Source organism: Thecamonas trahens, assembly GCF_000142905.1.
Source record: "Thecamonas trahens ATCC 50062 unplaced genomic scaffold supercont1.29, whole genome shotgun sequence".
Lineage (NCBI taxonomy): Eukaryota > Apusomonadida > Apusomonadidae > Thecamonas > Thecamonas trahens.
The window spans coordinates 269,611-292,718 of record NW_013657651.1 but is presented as its reverse complement, the minus strand read 5'-3'; the positions used below and the strand labels follow the sequence as shown (position 1 = coordinate 292,718).

Genomic DNA, 23,108 nt, shown 5'->3' with positions numbered 1-23,108 from the left:
ATCTGGTCGACTGGCGCTCCGCCGACCGATTCGGCCGCTTTGCGTCGAGTCAGCCCCCCCTCCGCTCACTGACTCCGTCCCGCTTGCCCACACCCCACACCTCACCTCCAACGACCCACAGCACCATGCTGCCAGCACTCTCTCTTGTGGTCACCCTCGTTGTAGCGCTTGCCCTAGGCGCAGCCGCTGCCGGGTGCCAGCCGGCCGACGTCCGCTGCACCGAAATGGCGAGCTGCGCGCCGCTCCACGGGCCGGCCTGTGTTCTTGATGGCGAGCTGGCGGGGTTGGATGTGAACGATGAGCTGTTGGATGCGCCGAGGAGTGCGAGGGCGAGCCATGCGGTTGGCACGTGCTGGATGGGGAGATGCAAGGCGGAGATGCCGGTGAGCGATGGCCCCGGCTACGTGGTCGACGCCTTCTCGCCCGAGGCCTACGCCTGGGTCGATCTGAGCAAAGACAGCAATGCGACGGAGTTGAATATGGGCCGTGATGACGACGGTGTGACAATGGCGCTTCCGTTTGCTGTTCCGGTGTACTCAGCTTGGCACGGAGTGGTCACCATCGGCTCCAACGGGCTGCTTGGCTTTGGCCGCTTCTCGCCGACCTCGGTCCCGCACTCGCCCGAATCACTCCCGGCATATCGTATGCATGGGACGGTCCTTGCGCCGTACTGGTGCGATCTGGACTTGTCGCTGGCGGGCAAGGTCTTTGTCCGTAGCTTTGGCTCGGGCTTGACCGCCTCGTGGCTCGTCCAGTTTGACCGCGTGGCCCAGTACGGCGCCAAGTCGCTCGGCGTGGAGACGGCGTCGTTCCAGGTCCGGCTCCACCCGTCGGGCGAGATACATGTGCAGTACCGCAAGATGCCGAGTGCGCGTGGGGGTGAGCGTGGCGAGGTCCGCAAGCATGCCATCGGAATCCAAGAGTCGGAGACCGGCGACGCGCTGACGGTGCGCATCTCGCGCGAGCCGCTCGGCGGCTCGGTCGGCCTCATTCTCAAGCCGCAGCGTATCCCCCCGCCGCTACCTTGGGACGCGGCCGCGTCGCTCTTCAAGCTTGTTGATCCAGCATCCAAGATCGTAGCCAAGCAGCGGTGGCTCCGCAAGAACACCGCCCGCGACAAGTCGCCTTCCGCAACGGCGACGACGAGTTCCCGTTCGAGTCAAACATCTTTGCGCTTGGCGACCGGTTCCACTTTATTGAGCGCATCCATCTCGAAAGCCAGCTGGTGGTGTACTCGGCGCGCGAGAGGGCAACCGGTGCGCTGGTGGCCATTAAGATTGCGCAGCTCGACCACGATCCCGACGAGCGGCCGCCGGTTGGCGAGGATGTCCCGCGCGACGTCCGGGTCCATGCCGTGGTGCAAGGCCACCCGCGAATCAACAAGCTCGTCGACTGGGTTCCGCTCGTCGAGACCGGAACGTACGCGCTTGTCATGGAGTTCCGCAACACCTCCGAGGCTGTGACGCGTCTCGAGCTCCCGCAGATCGCGCGGTACATGGTCGACGCGCTCGGCGCGCTCGCGCACGTCCACGGCAAGGGCATCATCTACCGTGACTTTAAGCGCGACAACCTGTTCTACGAGCCGTTGACTGGCCGTGTAACGCTCATGGACTTTGACTGCTCCACGTTCCACGATCCGGCGATCGGGCACACGTCGATGACCGGAACCGAGGGCCACCTCGCGCCCGAGATGGAGGGCATCAACGCGGCGTACAAGGCGGCCAAGAAGGTGGCCGAGGAGGCGGCCGATGCCGCCGGAGGCGACGCTGGCGACCCGCCACGCCACGGCCTTGCCAAAAACTATGGTATTGTCGGCTACTCTTGGCCAGTTGACGTCTGGGCCGCCGGCGTGGTCTTTGGCGAGCTCCTCTTCCATCTCGAGGACAAGGGCGAGGTACCGTGGTCCGAGTTCTACTCGTGGATGGACGCCCTGCCGGCTGACGAGGCGTCGGCGCCGCAGTACGCGCTCTTGCGGGCTATGCTCGATCCAGACCCGGTGACGCGAATCACGCTGGACAAGGTGCTCGAGCACGAGTTCTTTGCCGCCAACGGCATCGACGTGGCGGCCGAGCTGGCGTCGTGGCAGGTCGCCGACGCGTTGGAGCGGGCCGAGCTCGCGACGGCCGACTATCACCCGCCGTACACTAGACGTTGAGGGCGTGGTAGGCGGCGAGGAAGGCCTCCATCTCGGTTTCGGAGCTCTTGAGCGCCTGGGTGGCCTTGTTGTAGACGGCGGTGACGCGGGCCGGTGTGGCCTTGGTCCGCAGCAGCGAGCGGAGCCAGTCGATCCAGAGCAAGTGGGCCGAGTCAGGCGACGCCTTGGGGCTTCCAAACGAGGTCGTGATGGCCGCGTGCAGCGGGTCGAGCGTCTCCATCGACGGCCGCTGCAGCGAAGCCTCGAAGCGGATGATGGCACCGAGGAGCGCGCGCGATTGCATGACCGACCGCGCAAGGAGACCGGCGTAGACCTTGCGGATCGACTTGGTCGACGAGCCCGTGGCCACCGCCCACTCAAAGACGATGCACTCGGCGCCGCCGTCCGGCAGCGCGCCGGCCGAGGCAGCAATTGCGTCGTCGCGGCCAGCCACCTTGCCCTTGCTCCACAGCGCGACGTGGAGAACGGTCCTCCACAGCCGGTGGACCGAGGCGCGGAGCGCAGCTTGCTCGCCATTAAACGGACCGTTCGACGAGAGGATGGTGTCGTGGCTGGTGGTGATCGGCCGCAGCGCAGCGAGGCCTGCGGTCACAAGCTCGGACGCGCTCATGCCGGCGGCGGCGAGTGCTTGCAGGTGCAACTCGGCGAGGACCGGCGAGGACGGAAAGGCGGCAGTGCCGGCAGCAGCAGCGTCAACAGCGGACGGCGCGCCGACGGGGCGGACGTCGGCCGGGAGGCGAGCGGCGAGCTGGGCCCAGCGCGCGGCGAGCGTCTCGGTGAGCATGTCTGCGGCGGCGGCCTCGGCACCGAGACGGAGCGCACGCGCAGCGACGGTGTAGGCCGAGAGCGCGCCGTGGCCGGCGACGGTTTCGAGGAGAGAGAGCAACGTCTCCATGTACGCCTCAAGGAAGGCCGGTGAGGCGGCGACCTCGAGCATCTCCTCGTAGCGGGCGCTCATAGAGAGCCAAGCGGCCTGGAAGGCCGTCGGCTCAAACGGCGCGGTCGAGAGACGGGCGCGGGCCGCAAGGTAGGCCCGCATTGGGCGGCGGGCGAGCTCGTTGAGTGCCGCCACAAAGTGCTCGTTGTCGGGCGCCGATGCAAACCGCTCCGCTAGCGACTCGTAGACCTCGTCGATGCCGAGCTCAGTGTTGTCGAACCGCAGATAGAGGTCGAGGCACCGGAGGTGGAGCTCCATCGAGGCCGGAAACTTGTTCCGCGCCATGCGGAAGATGGTTCGCGGGACGGCCGAAGCAAGGAGAGAGACGTTGACATTGATGGCCTCGGCGTCGCCGTCGTCGTCATCAGCGGCCGGCGCCGCAGGCTGGGCATTGTCGTCCTCGTCCTCGTCCTCGTCCTCGTCCTCGTCGTCGCTCGCAGTGAGGTCGAACCCATCGTCGTCGTCGACGTCCGAGCCCGAAGCGGCAGCGCCTACGGCTGTGTCGTCGCTATCGCCGTCCGACTCGGCCATCTGGTCGTGGAGCGCCGACGCGACAGCGCCGAGAAGCTGAGCCGGCTCGGCGGCTGTGCCCTTGACCGGGCGGACCGGGAGGCCTAGGAGGCGGCGGCGGTCGATAAGCTTCTGCTGGTACATGAGCTCGGCCTTAAAGTACTCGATCCACAGGTTGAGGTCGTGGCCGTTGAGGCGAAGGCCGCGCTGCAGTAGGGCACGGGCGAGGACCATGTTGTGACGGACGGCGATCTCAAAGCGTGCGGCAAGGATCCACAAGTCGGCCTTGCGCGAGTGGGCCTCGAGAGCCTTAGCATGGGCCTTTGCCAGCTGCTTGTGAGCGCCATTGTCGGCACAAAAGGCAAAGTAGCGGGCCCAGTCGTCGACATCGCCCGGGTAGCGACGGAGCAAGCGGGTGTAGATGGAGTGGACGCGACGCAGATAAGCAGAGTCTGCCTTTGAACGGAAGCCAGAAGGCAGACCGACCTTCTTCCTCCTCCTCCTCCGCAGCTTCTCCAGATTGGCCTCATACTCCAAGTAGCGGACAAAGGTGACCCGATCCGGCGCCCTCCTCTTGAGCTTGTACTCAAAGTCGCTCCGTGTGGCCACAATCTTCCCAATCTCTTCCTCGTTGAAGTAGCCCCTCATGCGGAAGTCCTGCAGCTCGGGGAGCATCTTCTCCATCAGGTACTGCACCGTGTCGGCCTGTGGGTGGGAGAGGGGGGGAGGGAGGGAGGGAGGGAGGGAGGGGGTGGGGGTGGGGGGTGGTTAGTGGTGGTGGTAGGAGGGAGAGGGAGGGAGGGAGGATGAGCCAGTGATGGGGGAGGGGGGAGGGGGGAGGGGGGGGGAGGGAAGGGGGATGGAGAGAGGGGAGGGAGGAGGAGGAGAGGCAAGGAGAAGGAGAAGGGGCGTACCATGGTGGGCGAGGGTGAGGGTGAGGTGTGGGCGGGAGTGGTGTGGGGGAGGGGGAGGGGGGGACGGGGGTGGACGGGGGGGTGGGGAGGGAGGATGGTGGTCGGGATCAGCGTCGGCATCATCGGCTCGGCATCATCGGCTCGGCATCATCGGCTCGGCATCATCGGCTCGGCATCATCGGCTCGGCATCATCGGCTCGGCATCATCGGCTCGGCATCATCGGCTCGGCATCATCGGCTCGGCATCATCGGCTCGGCACCATCGGCTCGGCATCATCGGCTCGGCATCATCGGCTCGGCATCATCGGCTCGGCATCACGGGTGCGTTCAATGATTGGTGTGCAGTGTGGCTACGGATGAGATCGGGTCGGCATGCGACGGCAGAGCCCATCATCCATTCGGATGGGAAGCTCTGCACAGGCGAGGCCCTGTACAAGCGAGGCTCAGTCGCGCTTGATTGACCGCTTACGGACGGAGTCCGAGTTGAGCGGGGCAGGGACTAGCTCGGTCACCTCAGAAGCATCGCAGTGAGAATGACAGGCAGGGGGGTAGGCGTGAAAGACGTAGATGGCGATGGCAATGAGAATGCCAGAGGTGGCGAGCCGAGGCGCGGTCGGGCCGAGGTCGGCGTAGAGGAGCGACGAGGCCGTGGCGATGGTAAAGACGGAAAAGGCACCGGCCATCGACTTGGCGACGATCGAAATGCGGGCAAGGAGGAGCGAGATGAGAATGCCATTGGCGGCGAGGACTACAAGCGAGAGCCACGCCAGCGCCCACGGGACCAGATCTGGGGCCGAACGGGTCGCTGCGCCGGGCGGAGACAGCGCCCACACAACGCCCGAGACAACCGTACCGCCGGCATAAAGTGCAAGCGACTTGTACGCCTGCGGGAGGGCAGAGACATGCGGCGGGACAAGACGCGCCATCAGCGGCGACGACCCGGCTACGCCGCGAAGGAGCGACGCCGTGAGAGCGCCAGCAAGCGCAGACGCTGCGGCGATGGCGATCATGGCGGCGACAACAGCCGACGAGAGCGAAGTGCTCGCCAGCTGACCGGATACGGCGACAGGGCTCGCGGCGCGGGGCGCAGTCGGCAGCAGCGCCAGACCACAGCAGACGGCGGCGAGGGCGGCGAGTTGCGAGCGGGAGATGCGCGCGCCGCGGAGGACGACCGCGGCAAGTGCGGCGGCCACAAACTTGAGCGCCGAGAACGCGGCGTAGACGCCGGCGTCGAGACGGGCAATGGCCCAGTAAGCAAGCCACGTCTGCGCAGCGTACAGCAGTGCCGGCAGCGTGGCAAGGCCGAGGAGATGGCCGGCGGTGCGTGGGGTGAGGCGGGAGGGTGGCAGACGGGCAGTGACGGGCGCGGCAACGACGGCGAGGTATAGGGTCATACATGCCAGCTTCATGGCCTCGACATAGAACATGGAGGCCTCCTTGGTATGTATGCCTGGGTGGTGCTTGCGTATGTAGCGGGAGAGGACGACAACGGTGGTGTTGGCTGCAATGTAACCCACCACCAGGGCCGAGTCGGTGAAACCCATTTCGCGAGCGGAAGCCCTCGCCTGGGTACGTTCGGCCATTCGCCGCCAGTGGCCGAGACAATGGTTAGTCGGTGTGGGCGTGCTGAGCAGCATTGCAGCCGATTGACCGCACCGCTTCGGCGGGTACGTCTTTTGGCCATGCCCAGCGGCAGCAGTCTTGGTTGGCCCCAGTCCCAGTGGCTGGCGGAGGACCTTGACGGACGCGGGGCACCATTACGCCATGGTGTGTATCCCGTCTGCAGCGCCCTTGATGGACGAACGTCATTGGTGAGCCCCCTCCCTTGGGAGGGTGAGGCTCCCAGGTCCCGCATCCATGCTAAACGTCGGTGACCTCCTCTGGAGGTATGAGCCGAGGATGAGACATGCAGGTCACATTTCCCTTTTTTCCCCTTTTTCTCCCTTTCCCAACCCCCTCCCCCATGCCCGATCTTCATCCCGTCCCCTTTCCCCATACATGTTGCAGTTGGTGCTGCATTGCAGTGCAGATGTGTATTTTTATCATCCAAACAGCGAGAACACATCGGCCAGCCCCATCGCCCCAGACACTGTCGCTATGTGCAGCAGGACGCCAGTAAAGACCTTGAGCGGCTCAAAGAAGATCGTGTCGAGCACAACGTTGAACGCAAAGGTGCGGAGCCACGAGTGAACCACAGGCCGCGAGAACTTGAGACCATACACTATCACCAGAAGCGAGGACACGAGCGAGATGATCATCAACGCGCCAAACAGAAGCCAGCCGCCCCAGGCCGGCACACTCCCGTGCCGCAGCGCCTTCTCCTCCTCCTTGATCTTGTGGAGCCGGATGGCAACGAGGGCCAGGTACTCGTAAAAGTCGACAACTCCGTTGTGGTCAGTGTCGATGGCCTCCATCAGCCGGTAGACCTCCCGCTCATGGAGAATCCACCCGCGCTGCGCCATCATCACCGCCACCTCTTCTTCGTCCAGCGTCCCGTCGTGGTTGAGGTCCATCTTGTGGTAGTCACTCCAAGCCGCCTCGACAACTGCCGGCGGCAGCGCCGCCACCATTTCCTCCAGACTCGGTGCATACTTTTTGCGGCAGCAGCAAATGCCGAACCACCGCTTGCCCTTGCCGGCTTCGCCGCTCTCGCCACCCTGGCCGCTCTCGGGTGTGTTTGCGTGCGCCATCGCCGCCGCCACTATCGGTGGCGGTGGAGGCGGTTGTGCACTGCTTCTGCTGGACGACGACGACGAGATCAACGCCACGCCGTCGTCGAGCGCGTCGCGAATCCAGTCGATCGACTCGCTTGAGCTTGCGGTCGCGGTTGACAACGGCATGGCCAAGGCATGCCGCATCAGCAGCGCTTGCTCGCTCCCAAAAGCGAGCTCGACCACGACGAGTACGTATCCGTGCTGGCACTGGTGCTGGCACTGGTACTGCCGGTAAACCTAGGCACGGCGCCGGCATCGCCCGCGTAGTTTTCTCGCCAGTAGTACCACCACGGCCGCCAGGGCAAAACAGGCGACAGATCCTCGCTCGAGCTCACCTCCTCTTGCTCGTCAACAGACAAGCTAGGCAGCGGCTCAGCGAGGCCCATGTGAGCTGGCGGGCTCTTGCCGACGGCATCAATCGGCCGCTTGCCGGGATGAAGCTGGAGCCAGTGCCGCTCCTTGGGTAAGAGGCCGTAGATGGTGCCTTTGGCCGCCTTGCGGAGGAAAAGGTGATGGCGGTGATGGGGCCAAACAGCACGACTCCGATGACGATCGAGACAACAAGCTCGACGATTCGCGCTTTGCTGCTCACCACTTCGTCGTCGGACTGGTCCTTAAAGAACGCAGCAGCCATGGCAAGGCCGGCGACAAGGGTGGTAAAGAGAACGCCAGCGCGGAAAACCCGAGTGAACGGATCATCCTTGGCCTTGATGAAGAGCGACATCCAGAGATGCTTGCGCGTCACAGCGTCTTTGAGCGACTTTTTGAGCAGTGCTCCGCGCCCACTGAGTGCTGCAAGCTTGGCCTGTAGAAACACAGAGTGCTCGGCATCGCGGTCGTGAAGCAAGGCCAGCGCGTCCTTGCGGTCAGCCAAATGAAGGAACGGCAGCGCGATGAGGAGCGCCGCCCATCCAAGCACAACCACAATGAGCGCCTCTGGTTGGTCCTTGATATTCCTCAGCCGCTCAAAGTCGGACGCGTCGAGCGTGTTGAGGCCAAACGTCGTTAGGTGGTTACACGCGCACGTTACTGCCACCCCCGCTCAACAGACGCAACCTGGCATCCGTCCTCGCTCCACCCGTCTCGGGTGTCATCCCAGAATCGGCAGGCGGCCGCAGACAGCTCGCCACGGCCCGCCGTCAGCGGCACCGTGATAAAGATGGCGTCGGCACTGTTGGTAACCGCAAGCTCGCCGGTTACCAGTGGCGTCGATGCGCCAATGCTCAGTGCGCCCACCGGCGACGCACGATATGAGAGCGAGACCAGCGCGCCAGACGTCTTGCGCGACGAGTTGCCATCGGCGCTTCGCCCGCCTGCCCAAGCGTAGATGTTCTCTGAAAAGGCAATGCACTCGGAACGAATCGAGTCGTTCTCGCGGGCGCCGGCGCCCGTGAGTGCCGACGTCGGTAGCCGGATAGCCCCGCACGCCGACGCCAGGTCCACGCCCGACGGAACAGTGCTGCCGGTCTCGTTGGCCTGGAGCCCGAGCGACGACGCTACATGCTGGCGGCCCTCAAACCGGAACATGGCGTTGCTCGCTACCAGCGGAATCATGCCATCGACAGCATCGGCCATGACCGCGCGCGCCAGCTTGGGTACAAGTTCCAGTGTGCGGCTGACAGCGTCGCCGCCGCTAGTCACCTCGCCAACAGACGCCAGCGACGCGTTGGCGTTGGCGGCGCGAAAGAGGCCGGCCAGCGCACGCGAGATGCCGGAGCCCTGCTCCTCGGTCACATACGACTCGCCTATCGAGCTGAACAGCTGAGTAGTGAGCGCGAGCGAGTTGTCGAGCAGCGCTGCTGACACCTCGCGCGGCACGCCGAGGACTACCCCGAGCGTCGACGACGTCCGTGCCAGGTCGTCGGCAGTTCCGTTGACCTTGGCGACACGCTGGAGGGCGGCAAATAGCTTCTCGCGCGCGCGGACTGCCGTCGGGTCCGGCGTCGCAGACGGCGTCGGCGACGGCGCCGAGTTGACCACGTCCGAGATCGATGAGATGAGCTGCAGCGCTTGGTTGACGTTGCCCAGTTCCACGCTTCGCGAGAGGATGCCGTCAACAAGGCTTTCGGCGGTCGCCCCTGCGCCTGCCGACGATGCGGCAAACGGCTGGACCCGGAGTGAGATTTTGACTGGCGCGGCACGGCCAGCGCGGTCATCGGTCACATAGCCAAGCACGCTGACCTGGTAGTTGTTCGCCTGTCGGCCTGGCTGAAGATACACCGAGTGCGAGGTGCCAACCGACTTTGGCACTAGCTCCAGCAGCTCGCCCGACGCCAGCTCCTGGACCACCGAGTAGAGGATGACGTCGCCGTCGCCATCGCTCCAGCCTGAAAAAACAAAGGTGAAGAGCGTGTCAGCCGTGGCCGATGCCGGTGGCCCAACAGCCGTGAAAGTGCCACCGACAGGGACGGCGTTGACCCGCGCCACGTGCGACGCAAGGTGAAAGTACGGCGAGACGGCCCTGGTGCCGCGGGCGGAGCCAGTGCCAAGCAGTGCGGCGGGATCTCCAGGGTAGTGCGCGGCCCAGTACGCACGCGTGAGTGCGTGGCGCGACGAGAGGCCGCTGTCGAGCGCGTCGGCAATGGCGCGGGTCGTGAGGGAAGATCGTAACGAGCCCGAGTTGCGGATAACACGCGCGAAGAGGCGGAACTCGTACTCGACTTGCGGCACCATGACGTTGGCCCGGATGCCAAAGTTATTCTCGCGGCGGGTGAGCGTTGCCAGCGTGTTGTTTGCCTCCAGATTGAGCTTTCCACTCGCTTCGTCCCACAAATACTCGATTACATCGCCGGCCTGGGCTGGGACAACGTTGGCGGTAAGGATCATAAAGTCATTAACGTTCTGCACAAGATCGGCATCGCGCCACGTCAAACTGTACTTTTCGAACGGAAGGACGGCGCGCGTGACCGTGATCGTCGTCACGCTCAAACGCGCGCCGGCGCTCACCGTCAGTGATATCGACAACTTGTCCGAGACAGGCACCGTAATGAGTGAGGCTGGGAGGGTGAGAGTCGGTGCGTTCCAGGTGATCGATGAGGGCGAGGAGACACACGCACCACCGGCTGATACATCCGTGCAAGTCCACAGGTACGTGAGAGCGCCGGCCGCGTCGGGATCGTACGAGCCCGAGCCGTCAAGCACTACGTCAAGGCTCGAGTGGAAAGTCTGGCTGCTGCCGCCTGCCACAAACGCCACCAGCGCCGAAGTCTTGACGGTCACCGTTGCTGACGCTGACGCCGACTTGGCCGATCCATCGGTGGTGTTGACGTTGACCTCAAAGATGTAGCTCCCGCCGACAGTGAGAACACCCGGCGGAAAGTTGAGCGTATTGCTTGCGGCAGGAATCCCGTGGGCAGTGATGGGGTCGTCCGGCCCGGCACTCGTCGACCAGGCAACGGCAATCGGCGGCGTCGACGACGACGAGCACGATGCAAATGCGACGTCGACTGAGAGCGCGAACGCTGTCCGCGAAGAGACCAGGGCCGTGGCGGTGGAGAGCGTGAGCTGCGGAGCGCCGGGATCCTTGACAATTGTGGTGGTGGTGTTGTCAGTCGCTCCCAGCCAGTCGGTGACAGTGAGGCGAAAGACGTACGGTACGCCTTCTGGCCAGCTGTCAACTGCGAGCGAGACCTGGAACTGTGAGCTGGGGGTGGCAGCGAGTGCCGACGAAACAGCCAACGCATCGCTCGTGTTGTGCGGCGAGAGAAGGGCGTACTGGTACAGGAGACGGATGCCGCTCGATGCCGAGGCGTCGAGCGTAACCGTGCCACACGAGTCGACCGAGGGCGGTGCGAGGAGGGCTGCAACCAGCGGCTGGGGCGAAAGTGGGGCAAGGAGGGTGATGCTCGTCGGGCCGCGGATCTCTACTCTCCTGCGCCGCCGGGCCGCCGGTGCGGCTGCCTTGAACTCAATAGCGAGGAAGAGCACATCGCCGGGCATCGCGGTGGCGCCTGATCCGAGCGCGACGTTGACATGGGCGTCAGTGACAAAGCGACAGACAGGACTCGTGCCCAGCGTGGAGATGTCGAAGAAGAGAATCCCGCAGTCAAAGTCGATGACGGACTCGGGTGCACCAGCGCGATCGGTGGCGTTTGAAAAAGTGATGTCAAACTCGGCAGAGGTACTTGTAAATCGGGCCGTGGGAACCGGATCGGAAGGATGTTGCGGAAAGTGAGGAGGTGGCGAAGGCGGCGGTGGTGGCGGCGACAATGGCGCTTGCCCGCTCACCAGCCCGCTCAGTGTCAAGACTGAGACGGCACACACAACGACAACAACAAATCGCTGGTGCATATTGGAATGGTGAGCCGGGGCGAGGGGGGGAGAGAGCAGAGAAAGGGAGGGTATGAAGCCTGACAAGGGGGAGGGCGAGAGAGGACTCTACTGAGTTACAGAGCTGAGTGACGTGGGAGTGGGTTGTGGCAGGACCCACGCGTGGTGCAAGCGTGGGTGCGCGCGTGTCGTGGAGGGGGGAGGGGGGGTGGGGGGGGAGGGGGGGGGGAAATTGAGCCCGTCACGGTGGCAGCGAAGGTGATTGAGCAATAAAATCACTGCTGAAGATTGGGCAGGCGGTGAAGATTTTGCCGGCGGTGACAAAGACGATGCCGAGTGTGGGAGAGGCTGGAAAAAGGGGGGGGGGGGGGGGCGTATGGTGGTACAGTACCAGTGTGGAGTGGAGTTTGCTACTGCTCACTGGTCTCGGCAACGTCGCCATCGAGGTGGAGGTGGGTGACGCCGGGCGGCGGGAGCGGCGGAACGGCCGGATTGACAAAGAACGACGAGGTGTTGAGGACAGTATCGAGCTCGACGCCGATGAGATGGTTGAGGTCGGGAACGACGGCATCGCACGCCTCGTCCATCCACTTTTTGTAGTAGGTCTCGGATGAGGCCGGGTCCGGGAGCACGGCGGTGTTGATTTCGGCAACTGGGTCGTAGGTGAAGAAGCACGACCAGGAGTTGTAAGCCTGTGGGTCCGAGTGCGGCGAGCGGTCGTAGTCAACCTCCTCCACGACGCCAACGGTCCGCCAGCCGGCATGGATCTTGGCAGCGCCGCAGTCGTACGGGATGTGGTCGCCAAAGTAGGCAATGTCGGCAGGCTCGACGTCGAGCGCAGCGTGAAGGTCGGCGGCGTTGCCGTAGTGGTACATGCCTCCTATCTGAATGGTCTCGCCGGGCGCAAGATCACGAAAGGCGACGTCGACAGGGACGTACGAGCCGTCGGCGGGTGGCGGCGCATCGGAGCGCGGCGAAAAGGTGACGGCTTGGAACGGGGCAGCCTCGGTGAAGAACGCCGGCTTGCAGCACTTGAAGAGGACAAGATCAAAGAGCGGCTCCCACTCGCCGGGACCAAAAGCAAAGTCGAGAAGGAGCTTTGAGTACGCCGGCATCGAGTTGGTGGCGACAAAGAGCTTGTGAGAGCCCGAGGCCTTGAGCGAGGCGAGCCAGGCCTTGATCTCGTCGCGCTTGTGGACGTACTTTTCGGGCGTCTCCTTAAAGGCGCCAAAGTAGTATCCGCCGTCAAACGAGAGGTAGTTGTGCGAGACCGAGTCGTAGATGTCGAGCGTGAGCTGGGTGTACGACTTGCCGGTCTCGAGATCGACCATGGCGGCGAAGACCGGCGCGACCGGAATGTCGAAAAAGGTGTTGAGCGGCCAGTACCGCTCCGACGACCGGCCCTCAAAGCCCGGCAGCGGATCGGCGCCGTACGCCGCCGCCAGCTCACTCGCCGAGAGCCAGCGAGACCCGTGGGCGCCCTGCAGAACCCGACCCTGGCAATCGAGCTTGACCACATTGCCGAGCTCCTTGTCGATGATGAGGCCCTTCTTGGCAAACGAAAAGTCGAAATCAGCTTCCACCAGCTTCTGAGGATAGTCGAGCGCAGTCACGAGGTGCTGGAGAATGGCTGATGCGCAGAGCGGCATAAAGACGTCCATCTTGTACCGCACGAGCGTGTGGTCGAGGTCAAATCCGAGCCAAGCCACGTCGCCGAGGGCAAACGGCTTCCGACCCTCCTTTGCCTGAGGATGCACCTCCAGAGTCCGATACAGGTTCGGCGGGCGACGGTCCATCCCTGCAGTGTACTCCCGAGTCTGCTGCGAGAGCTGTGCCTGTGCCTGCCTCACACCCCGCCCTCGTCCGTCGCTTGCCCCGCCTGGCCGGCGAGTCTGCTGTCGGCCCATCCACGCCCGGCCGAGACGGACGCTACCGCTCCCGGCCACCACTGCGTACAAGGCGAGGGCGCGGGTGGGTAGCTGTGAGCAAGGGTGACCGGAGAAGAGCTTGGAGGCTCTGGGCGTGGTGTAGAGGAAGCGCAGTACGCTCCCGATCCCGCGTGCGGCCCACATGATCAGTGCGAGTCAGGAGAGGTTGTGGCTGACGAGAAGGGGGAGGGAGGGAGGGAGGGAAGGGATTCGATGACGGCGATCGGCACGGGAGATGCGGTAGAGTAGAGGGTGGAGCTGTTGAGGGCGAAGGTCTTGAGAGGGCAGGAGGGAATTGGCTTGGAATGGCTGAAGTGGGCGGGATGGGGAGGGAGCGGGTGATCACCTGGTCGGCCGGCAACGTGTCGGCTGGTCGGCTGGCGGGTGACGGGCTGCTGGCGGTCGGACGGTCTGGCGACTGTGAATACGCGACATGGCGAACGTTGAGCGACACGGGAACGGGAACGGGAGAGGCAGAGGGGGGGGGGGGGGGGGGGGGGCGTGTATGGGAGAGGTAGTAGAAGTAAAAGTGGGTGGACAGACTCGACTGGAGAAGGTCTACGGGTGGCTGACGTATATCTATTATACTCATGCACACGTACACCATGCGCGCGGGACGGTCGTCGCTGGCGGCTGTGCGGGCAGTCCGGGCAGTCCGGGCTGTCCGTGCGGGGTCAGCGAGTGGAGGCGGCGGAGCGGCTCGGTCGCAGTTGAGCGAGAGTGCCGCCGGTAGCGGTGCTGCTGCGAGGCATGCTCTCCATGGTGCTGTGGCCAACTCGCTCCACACCGTGAGCTGCTCTGGTGGTGCCGCAAGGCTGTTCTCGGCCCGGGCTGCCTCCCGAGCCTTGGTGCCTTCGGCGCCGGCTCCGTCCCTCGCCTCAGTCTCGGCCCCAGGCAGCGGGCGGACGCTGGCGCTACTCGGCCGGCAGTCTGGGTGGGCATGGGGCGCGCCGCCGCCGCCGGGCCTCGCGCGGATGCTGCTGCAGGCCGGCGGGGGCCGGTCCGTGGCCGGCGGGGCGCTGCGGGCGTTGAGCACGGCGCGGCCGGTGTGGGCAGACAACGAGGACGAGGGCAAGAAGAGCGGAAAGATAAGCAAGAAGGAGACCGAGGCCGAGGCTGCCGAGGCGCAGTCGCGACTGGCTAAGATGTGGGTGGCGACCAAGAAGATGGCCCACCACCACTGGACCGGGTTCAAGATGCTGGGCACAGAGACCCGCATTGCGTCCAAGTACTTGATCAAGCTGGTCCGCGGGAACCAGCTGACGCGGCGCGAGCGGCGGCAGCTGCGACGGACAGCGGCAGACCTGTTCCGAGTCATTCCACTGGCCATGTTCCTGGTCGTTCCGTTCCTCGAGCTCCTCCTCCCGGTCGCGCTGTACATTTTCCCCAACATGCTGCCGTCGACGTTTGAGGACGAGGCCAAGGTGAAGGAGAAGCGCCGCAAGGAGCTCAAGATCCGGCTGGAGATGGCCAAGTTCCTCAAGGAGATCCTGCACGAGGTGGCTGACGAGACCAAGCTCAAGTCCGGCGAGGCGCGCGCCGAGGAGCTGACCTCGTTCATGGGCAAGGTGCAAGCCGGCGAGCCTGTCGACAACGAGTCGATCCTGCGGATGGCGAACTTGTTTGGCGACAAGCTGACTCTGAGCACGCTGACCCGGCCGCAGCTGCAGAACATGTGCAAGTACATGGGCATTTCGCCGTACGGCACAACCGGGTACCTGCGGTTCCAGCTCGAGAACCGGTTCGAGACCATCAAGCAGGACGATCTAATGATCATGGACGAGGGCGTCGACTCGCTCTCGGATGAGGAGCTGGTCCAGGCCGCCATCTCGCGTGGCATGCGCGGCGTCGGAGTCGACCTCGACAAGCTTCGCGCCCAGATCTCCGAGTGGCTCTATCTGCACATCGAGGAGCAGGTGCCGGCGGCCATGCTGGTCCTCTCACGCGCGCTGCTCATCTCCGAAAAGGTGGCGCCGGCCGTCCGCCTCCAGGACACCATCCTGGCCTTCCCCGAGGAGATCATCGACGAGATTCGGGCCGAGGAGGTCGACACCGAGGATGACGACGATACCGCGGCTGAGAAGCTGCGCCTACTCAAGATCGAGGAGGAGGCCATCGCCCGCGAAGCAGCCAAGGCCAAGGAGCTCAAGGACAAGGAGGACGCCGCCAAGCAGGCTGCGCGCCAGGCCGAGGAGGACGCCGCTGTCAAGACTGCTATCCAGGAGGACACCATCCGCACCAAGTCGCTCGCAGATGCCACCATGGCCGCGACAGCCGCCGCAACGGTGGCTTCCGCCACCGCCACAGTCATCGCCGCCGAGGCCAAGCGGGCAGCTGCAGCACGTGGCGAGGACGTCGGTGACGACGACGCCGCCGCCCGTCCGGGCGCTGAGCCGCTGGAGCGCATGCACGATGTCGTCACCGCTCTCTCGTCCGAGGAGCTGCAGCAGCTCGAGGAGGCCGTCGTCACCCTTGCCTCCGACTCGGCCCTCGAGAAGGAGAAGGAGGCGCTCGAGGCGCTCAAGGCGTCCGAAGAGAAGGACGCCGCTGCCGCCGAGGCCGAAGCACAGTCGGCCGCCGCCGCTGCCGCCGCCGCCGCTGTCTCCAAGGACAAGCGCGTGGTCGCCGAGACCAAGCTCCTCTCGTCGCTCGAGCGCAAGATTGCCAAGATGGTCTCGTCCCTTGAGGAGGACATTCACGACGCCGAGTCAGAGCTTGGCGCCTCGCTCAAGACCATCGACATCGACGGCGACGGCTGCATCTCCGCCGCTGAGTTTGCGCTCGCCGTCTCGTCGATGAAGCACAAGCTGACCGAGAAGCAGCTCGACGACCTCTGGGCCAAGATCGATCTCGACAACGACGACCGCATCTCCATCGACGAGCTCACCAACTATGTGGTCGAGCAGGCTGAGCTCGCCCAGCTTGCCCGCGAGGCCGCCCTCAAGAAGCGCACACCCTCAACGTCGTCGTCCCCGGCCGCCGATGCCGACAAGGAATGAACCCAAAGAGGGCAGCCCAAAGAGGGCAGAGAGCCACCGCCCCCCAACACCACCAACACCACCACCACCACCACCACCACCACCACCAGCCGCCGCCTACCTGCCCTCCGACCCACTTGTCGCCCACGCACCTCACGCCATGGTGCTTGCGGTTGTGCAGTACCTCGACCACTGCCCTGCCACAACGGCAACAGAGGCTCTGGTGGCTGGCGAGTGTGTCCTGCTCGCCGCCGCCCAGCTCGCCGTCCCGCTCCACCGATGGCTGGCAGCCGGTGGGAGTAGGGGCCGCGGCGAGGGCGCCAATGGCGGTCAGAGCCGAACGGGCCAACACGGGCAAAGTGGCTCACGACGTCGCCGTGGGCCGAGGTCATCGGTTTTGATTATCGGATGGCATGCCGCCAGTCTGCTCGCCGCAGCAGTGGCCGCCGCTGCGGGGGCCGGGCTCCACGGCCGGAGCCCGAGCTCGGCGGCGGCGTTGACCACAGCTGATGCGCCTGGAGTCGACGGATCGTATGCGTTCTGGTGGCGGGTGGCGCTTCTCGCATGGCTTGCCCACATGGTGGGCCTCGCTGTCCCGGCGGTGTGGATGCTGTACGCCTACGATGTGCGATGGCGGCTGGCGGCAGTGGTCGGCTCGGCGAGCCTCGCGCTGGCAGCGGTCGCCGGCGCTTCCCTGCTGGGCGCTGTGCCGACACTCGGCATGCTGGCGCCGATGGGGGTCTGCTGCTACGGCTTTGTTGCCTGCATGTGGTCGCTCGTGGCGCGGCGGACGCGATCATGGCTGATTTGGGCCGGCGTCGTCTCCTGCGCCGTCCTGGGCCTCATCGCCTTTATGGAGCCCCTTGTCGACTTTCGTGCCGGCCCTCCGCCGCCACAGCAAGCACGCTTCACCAACCACTCGCTCGCACGGCTGGTCTCTCTCCTCGTCCTTCCAGGCATCGCGCTCGCTGGCATCGACCTCGCCGAGCTTGTCGTCTTCCCCTGGTCCTACTGACCACCACCACCACCACCACCACCACCACCACTACCACTACCATCCGCAACAAACACAAGCCCTTTCGTTACCACAGCTGGCCGGCGCATCCGGATGTCCAGCCCCGACGCTCTCGCTGGCCGGCGGGTGGGCGGGAGGGGCGGGCGAGGGCGAGGGCAAGCGGGTGCCACACCTCACTCGAACACCGCCCAAGCAAGATGGGAGGGCAAAGGAGACAGAGGACTATGTGTAGAGGCAGCAGGAGAGGCTGGGGGCTGGGGCTGGGGGCGGTAGCGGTGGCGGTGGCGGTGGCGGTGCTGGCGGCAGAGGTGGCGGTGGCGGCAGAGGTGGACGGCGCTGAGTCTCTGCCTGTGGCCGGGACCTCGGCTGGGGCTGGGGACGGGATGAGCAAGGTCCAGGTGGTGGCTACAGACGGGGCCGAGGAGGCAGTCGATGTGGCGGCAGCGTGGCTGGCGAGACGAGAGGCAGGGAAGGCGGCGGCTGGCGAGGGAGCGGCAGGCGAGGGAGCAACGGGCAAGGCGGCAGCAGGCGGAGGGGCCGGAGATGGCGGACACACGTCCAACTGGGCGGTCCTTGTCTGTGCCTCGAGGTACTGGTTCAACTATCGGCATATTGCCAACACGCTCTCGCTGTACCGATCTGTGCAGCGGCTGGGCATTCCGGACTCGCACATCATCCTTATGCTCGCAGATGACATGGCGTGCAACTCGCGGAACATCGAGCCGGCCCATGTGTTCAACTCGGGCTCACTCGACCTCAATCTGTATGGGGAGGCTGTAGAGGTCGACTATCGCGGGTACGAGGTCACTGCTGAGGCCTTTCTGCGAGTGCTGACCGGACGGACGCCGCCGGGCACGGCCAAGTCCAAGATGCTGCGCTCAGACGCCGGCTCCAACATCTTGGTCTTTATGACCGGCCACGGCGGTGACCAGTTCCTCAAGTTCCAGGACTCGGGCGAGGTGACTTCGGTCGATCTTGCCGACGCCTTTGCGTCGATGGCCTCGACGGGCCGGTTCAACGAGATGCTGGTCATGGCCGACACGTGTCAGGCCGACACGCTGTTCTCGGCCGTCACCACGCCAGGCATTGTCACTGTTGGATCGTCGGTCATCGGCGAGTCGTCGTACTCGTACTCGGCGGCTCATTCGCTCGGTGTCGCCGTCATCGATCGCTTCACCTACCACACCCTCAGCTTTCTGGAGAACCGGGTCCGCAACGCGTCGTCGCCGGCCACTCTTGCCGACTTGCGCAACCACATCACACCGTCCAAGCTCGGCTCGACTCCGTCGTGGCGGACGAGCCACTACCCGCGCTCGCTGGCAGACGTGCCCATTGCCGACTTTTTCGCTGCAGTCCCCGAGCTGGACTTTATCGACGCTCCGTATCCGCTCGACCACCTCGAGCCGTAAGAACTGACGCTACAGGTTGAACGCAATCGAGACGAGCCAGCCCGGATGTGATGCGAGGAAGAGCGAGGCGGCGTACATGGCGACAAAAATGGCGAGAATGGTGAGCGGCGCGATGCTGGACGACCAGAGGAACTCGAGCTCGAGCACCTTTTCCACCACGTACAGCACGGTAAACGTCGTTGCCGTGTTGAACATGCCCGGTGAGCCGCCGATGGCCCCAAAGCCGAGCAGGACTCCCAGCGTGGCAATCATCGTCAGCTGCCGCACATAGTACGGCAACGACCACCAAGCGTAGAACCGCGATGAGGCAATGAGCTGCGCGAGGAGGAGCGTGAGCGTGCCAAAGACAGACGTGGGTGCAGCGAGCAGCTGCATCGCCGCATACTCAGCCCCGCAAACTCTCAGTGCCGCAAAGGTTCCGAGCACAATAGTCGACGTGATCGAGACCCGGACCATGGTCTCTGGCGAGTGGAAGCCCACAAGGTACCTGAGGCCGAGCGGGACGACTGAGAACCCGACCGCCGAGTAGAACGAGGCCACTGCAATCCACGCCATGAGAGCGTCATCAAAGTGGATGGCCGGAACAACAAACCAGACGGTGCACAACACGCTCACCCACGTCGAGAATGCACTCATCGACGTCTTTGCGTGCGTGTGCAAGTACGTCGAGTACACAAAGGCCGGGACGGCGAGGACAACACCGGTGAGCGCAATCATAACGCCGGTCTCGGGCGGCATGCGTAGACCTTCTGCGAGCAGCAAGACCGCAAATGCGTACATCGCCAGCTCGTAGACTGGCTGCAGCGCAATGAGCATCGGGAGGATCCAGCGGGTGAAGACGGAGATCAGGGCGGCGACGAGCGGGCGGACGCAGATGGCGAGCGCCGGGAGCAAAAAGGCGGCAATGCCAAAGATCGACACTAGCCACATGATGTTGACCAGCGAGAGCATGCCCAGCGCTACGCTCAGTGGTCCGCGGCGGGACTCGACCGCCACTGTGTTGTCCTCGATGGCCTTGACCTCGCGCGCAGTCACTACGCGCCCCGCAAGCACAGCGGCAGCCGCAAGCACCTCATCAATCGCCTTTCCATCGCCGCGGGCCTCTGCAACGACCAATCGCTCCAGCAGCCTTCCGTAGGCAAAGGCCTCCGTCCGTGACTGGGGGTAGACGCCCACGGCAGCCACAGCTGTCGAGCGGAACCAGGTTGGAGCAAGCCGAGTCAGGGACGGCAGCTCGTCCACGGCCTCGGGGGCCGAGAACAATGCAACCAGCGCGGCTGTGAAGACCACAGGCGCCACCAGTGTCCGCAGAGATATCCCCATACCCATCGCCGACGTCAGTGGAGAGGAGTCTTGTGCCTGGCGTGGGAGGCAGAGGTGGTTGCCGGCGTGCCAGTGGCAGCAGAATGGAAATCAGGTGCGCAGCGAGAGCAAAGACGCGATGAGCCAGCCGCACACACACGATGAGCCGATCACGCCACCGGGGAAGAGACGCATGCACGTGGTTGTGCTGGCTGCAATACGGTAGGGAAAGGTGCGGAAATAAGGGGGGAGGGATGAGAATCGAGGGCAGGAAAGGAAGGGGGGGCCGGTATGATTTTGAAGCGTGATCACTGATCAAAAACCGATCTTGCTCGAATAAACACGTGTAACAGATCACATGGTTGCAGCCAAGATATACTGCGTAGAGTCAAGGCCGAGTTGATCAGAAGCCATTGTGAGCCCACTTGATGGCAACCTTGGGGCGGCGGCATGAAAGGCCTGCCGGGTCGCCGTGATCCCCAAGATCGAGCCACTCAGTTTGGCCGGAAAGCCAGCGAGAGAGGCCTCTTGCGCCGACGAGCGAGCCAGGCGACAGCACGTTCAAGGCCCCAATGCTCTCTTCAATCCGCCGTATCACCACAGCAGCAGCCATGGCATCAACCAAGGTCATCGGAACACATTCTGGCTCGTAGGTGGCTCCAGTGTAGCGTGAAGAGGGGGAGGGGAGGGGGGGGGGAAGGGGGGAGGGGCGACGGTGATCCGAACAGGGACAAGATCATGATCAAGATCATGATCATGATCACGATCACGATCACGATCACCCCCTGCCTCCCCATCCTCTGCATGGCCGCCAACTCACAACATGCTCTCCGGGCTGGTGCTGGGCGGAACGGGTATGTGTAAACGGGAGGGGGGGGTAGGTTCCATTGTGATGAGGCGCTCGCAGTGGGCCTCCTGAGGATGACCAAGGAGTTTGCCGGCGCGGGCGTGGTGCGGTCGCGGGATCCCGAGGTGCTGGCGACGGCAGATGTGGTGGTGGACGTGGGCGGGGTGTACGATGCCGATAAGAACCTGTTTGACCACCACCAGCGTGGCTTTACTGGCACCTTTGGCGAGGGCTTTGAGACTACGCTGTCATCGGCAGGGCTGGTGTACAAGCACTTTGGTCGCGAGATTGTGGCCTCGGTGGCGGACATTGCTGACGACGCCGTGCTCGAGCTGGTGTACAACAAGATGTATGTCAACTTTGTCGAGGCCATCGACGCCATCGACAACGGCATCTCCCAGTACCCTGCCGAGCTGAAGCCGGCGTACAAGTCGAACGGGACGGATCTCGGCTCGCGGGTGGCGGCGCTCAACCCGCGGTGGAACGAGGTGCTCGAGGCGCCAGCCGACGAGCCCGACACCGATCCGGTCCAGGCACGGTTTGAGAAGGCCGTTGCCATCACTACCGAGGCCTTTGTGGGCAAGCTCGAGGGCCTGGTCCACTCGTGGCTTCCGGCCCGCGACATTGTCGCTGCCGCGCTCGACGCCGCGCCGTCGGTCCACCCCTCGGGCGAGGTCATTCTCCTGGAGACAACTTGCCCGTGGAAGGCGCACCTGATGGAGCTTGAGGAGGAGCGTGGCATTGCTGGCTCTGTCAAGTACGCGCTCTTTACCGACCGCTCGGGCGCGTGGCGCATCCAGGCCGTGCCCATCTCGCCGGACTCGTTCCAGTCGCGCCTGCCGCTGCCCGAGCCGTGGCGCGGTGTCCGCGACGCCGAGCTCGATGCCAAGGCCGAGCTTGGCGTCGACGGCGCCATCTTTGTGCACGCCTCGGGCTTTATCGGTGGGCACAAGACGTACGAGGGAGTGGTGGCCATGGCCAACAAGGCGCTGGCGCTGGCTGGCGAGGCCTGAGTCCCGGGCTATGCTGTCGCACTCTTGGCCCGCTTAGGAATGAAAGACATACAGCGCAGCGCGAACGCCTGGGGTAGCTCGGCTGCGAGGGATAATGTAATGTCGCCGTCATGGAGCTGCTACGGCTGCCTGCGGAAGCTGATGCCGGACTTGCGGCGCTTGAGCCCCACGCCAAAGGCGACCGAGCCGGCCGCCGACGCAGGCTTGGCCTCGACCTCCTTTGCCGCGACGGGCGCAAGCGCGGCGGGAGCAGGCTCGATCGGGGCCTCGGCCGGCGCGTCACCGTCGTCCGGCAGCGACAGTGGCGAGAGGCCCGAGTCGATCATGTCGACGCCGTGGGTGGAGAGCGAGTTGTTGACAAACTGACAGGCCATAGTGCGGGTGTTGAGCAGGTACGAGCTGGCGCAGAGCGGGACGCAGTAGCCCTTGGTCTCGCTCTCCACATAGTACAGCTCGCCCTTACAAGCCTTGACGTCCGGCAGCTTGCGCCAGATGTACAGGTTCGCGGTGACGCCTGCAAAGAGGCAGGCGATGGTAAGGAGAATGAACAGGTTCTTGAACTTGGGATCCAGATCGCCCTTCATGTACCACCGGACAAGGACGGCAAAGACCGCCAGGTAGAGGCAGAGCGTGATAGCAAAGAAGATGTGCCGAAAGTCCTCCTTGGCGCCCGTCACAATGGCCGCAATCACAGTCACCTGCACCGCACACCAGTCCCTCCCACCTTGCCATGAATCCCCCTGCCTCTCCCCCTGCCTCCCCCTGCCTCTCCCCCTGCCTCACCTGCCTCTCCCCCTGCCTCCCCTGTCCTCCCGTGTCGCACATGCTCCCCCCCCTCCCCCCCCCCCTCCCCGCCCCCTGTCACACCACCTACCGTGGAGAAGATGCCCAGAATGCCGCCCACACCATAGTACACCAGCTTGGAGCTGGACTTGGTCTCACCAAACAGAGGTGCGTCCATAGTTGGAATGGACCAGACGAGTGTACCGAGTCCGGTGTCGTGCCCGTCATGGGGGGGGAAGTGGGCTTGGTCACATGGCCGGCATCGTCGCGTCCAGGATCATGGCCAATGGCCAATGGCCAACAAACCACACAAGACGGCGTGCAGGGGGGGGGG

The 23,108-nt window shown here is 64.5% G+C and overlaps 10 protein-coding genes across 10 annotated transcripts; 4 read left to right on the top strand and 6 right to left on the bottom strand.

Annotated features, from left to right (window-relative positions):
- Positions 1–125: 125 nt before the first annotated feature.
- On the top strand, positions 126–2,000 carry AMSG_06890 (serine/threonine protein kinase; the record flags this gene model as incomplete). Its single annotated transcript, XM_013901487.1, has 3 exons — positions 126–1,076; positions 1,148–1,917; positions 1,961–2,000. The coding sequence occupies 3 exons, from the start codon at positions 126–128 to the stop codon at positions 1,998–2,000; spliced, it is 1,761 nt and encodes a 586-aa protein (XP_013756941.1).
- Positions 1,542–4,519, bottom strand: AMSG_06889 (U3 snoRNP protein; the record flags this gene model as incomplete). The annotated part of the gene is made up of 2 exons (XM_013901486.1): positions 1,542–4,307; positions 4,517–4,519. 2 exons carry the CDS (start codon positions 4,517–4,519, stop codon positions 2,145–2,147), a joined length of 2,166 nt encoding a protein of 721 aa, XP_013756940.1. The 3' UTR covers positions 1,542–2,144.
- Positions 4,520–4,959: 440 nt separating this feature from the next.
- AMSG_06888 (uncharacterized protein) lies at positions 4,960–5,943 on the bottom strand (the record flags this gene model as incomplete). The annotated part of the gene is made up of 2 exons (XM_013901485.1): positions 4,960–5,028; positions 5,080–5,943. The coding sequence occupies 2 exons, from the start codon at positions 5,941–5,943 to the stop codon at positions 4,960–4,962; spliced, it is 933 nt and encodes a 310-aa protein (XP_013756939.1).
- Positions 5,944–6,540: 597 nt separating this feature from the next.
- AMSG_06887 (uncharacterized protein) lies at positions 6,541–11,520 on the bottom strand (the record flags this gene model as incomplete). The annotated part of the gene is made up of 4 exons (XM_013901484.1): positions 6,541–7,467; positions 7,539–7,724; positions 7,781–8,259; positions 8,361–11,520. 4 exons carry the CDS (start codon positions 11,518–11,520, stop codon positions 6,559–6,561), a joined length of 4,734 nt encoding a protein of 1,577 aa, XP_013756938.1. The 3' UTR covers positions 6,541–6,558.
- A 389-nt stretch (positions 11,521–11,909) lies between these two features.
- Positions 11,910–13,295, bottom strand: AMSG_06886 (uncharacterized protein; the record flags this gene model as incomplete). Its single annotated transcript, XM_013901483.1, has 1 exon — positions 11,910–13,295. The coding sequence occupies one exon, from the start codon at positions 13,293–13,295 to the stop codon at positions 11,910–11,912; it is 1,386 nt and encodes a 461-aa protein (XP_013756937.1).
- A 274-nt stretch (positions 13,296–13,569) lies between these two features.
- AMSG_06885 (LETM1 and EF-hand domain-containing protein 1) lies at positions 13,570–16,426 on the top strand (the record flags this gene model as incomplete). The annotated part of the gene is made up of 2 exons (XM_013901482.1): positions 13,570–13,576; positions 14,073–16,426. The coding sequence occupies 2 exons, from the start codon at positions 13,570–13,572 to the stop codon at positions 16,424–16,426; spliced, it is 2,361 nt and encodes a 786-aa protein (XP_013756936.1).
- A 139-nt stretch (positions 16,427–16,565) lies between these two features.
- On the top strand, positions 16,566–18,829 carry AMSG_06884 (uncharacterized protein; the record flags this gene model as incomplete). The annotated part of the gene is made up of 2 exons (XM_013901481.1): positions 16,566–17,410; positions 17,662–18,829. The coding sequence occupies 2 exons, from the start codon at positions 16,566–16,568 to the stop codon at positions 18,827–18,829; spliced, it is 2,013 nt and encodes a 670-aa protein (XP_013756935.1).
- Positions 18,830–18,838: 9 nt separating this feature from the next.
- On the bottom strand, positions 18,839–20,326 carry AMSG_06883 (uncharacterized protein; the record flags this gene model as incomplete). Its single annotated transcript, XM_013901480.1, has 2 exons — positions 18,839–20,106; positions 20,290–20,326. 2 exons carry the CDS (start codon positions 20,324–20,326, stop codon positions 18,839–18,841), a joined length of 1,305 nt encoding a protein of 434 aa, XP_013756934.1.
- A 384-nt stretch (positions 20,327–20,710) lies between these two features.
- On the top strand, positions 20,711–22,049 carry AMSG_06882 (UPF0160 protein c). Its single transcript, XM_013901479.1, has 2 exons — positions 20,711–20,780; positions 21,013–22,049. The coding sequence occupies exons 1-2, from the start codon at positions 20,743–20,745 to the stop codon at positions 21,989–21,991; spliced, it is 1,017 nt and encodes a 338-aa protein (XP_013756933.1). The 5' UTR covers positions 20,711–20,742; the 3' UTR covers positions 21,992–22,049.
- A 20-nt stretch (positions 22,050–22,069) lies between these two features.
- Positions 22,070–22,967, bottom strand: AMSG_06881 (uncharacterized protein). The gene is made up of 2 exons (XM_013901478.1): positions 22,866–22,967; positions 22,070–22,689 (listed from the first exon to the last, which is right to left on the bottom strand). The coding sequence occupies exons 1-2, from the start codon at positions 22,950–22,952 to the stop codon at positions 22,111–22,113; spliced, it is 666 nt and encodes a 221-aa protein (XP_013756932.1). The 5' UTR covers positions 22,953–22,967; the 3' UTR covers positions 22,070–22,110.
- Between the last annotated feature and the right edge of the window lie 141 nt (positions 22,968–23,108).

Bases quoted from the DNA above. Each gene is read 5' to 3' on its own strand.
- AMSG_06882 (XM_013901479.1), top strand. From the start codon at position 20,743: ATGGCATCAACCAAGGTCATCGGAACACATTCTGGCTC. The intron at 20,781-21,012 runs GTAGGTGGCTCC...AGGGGGGGGTAG, and splicing joins ATCGGAACACATTCTGGCTC to GTTCCATTGTGATGAGGCGC.
- AMSG_06881 (XM_013901478.1), bottom strand. From the start codon at position 22,952: ATGGACGCACCTCTGTTTGGTGAGACCAAGTCCAGCTCCAAGCTGGTG. The intron at 22,690-22,865 runs GTAGGTGGTGTG...TGTGCGGTGCAG, and splicing joins TTCTGGGCATCTTCTCCACG to GTGACTGTGATTGCGGCCAT.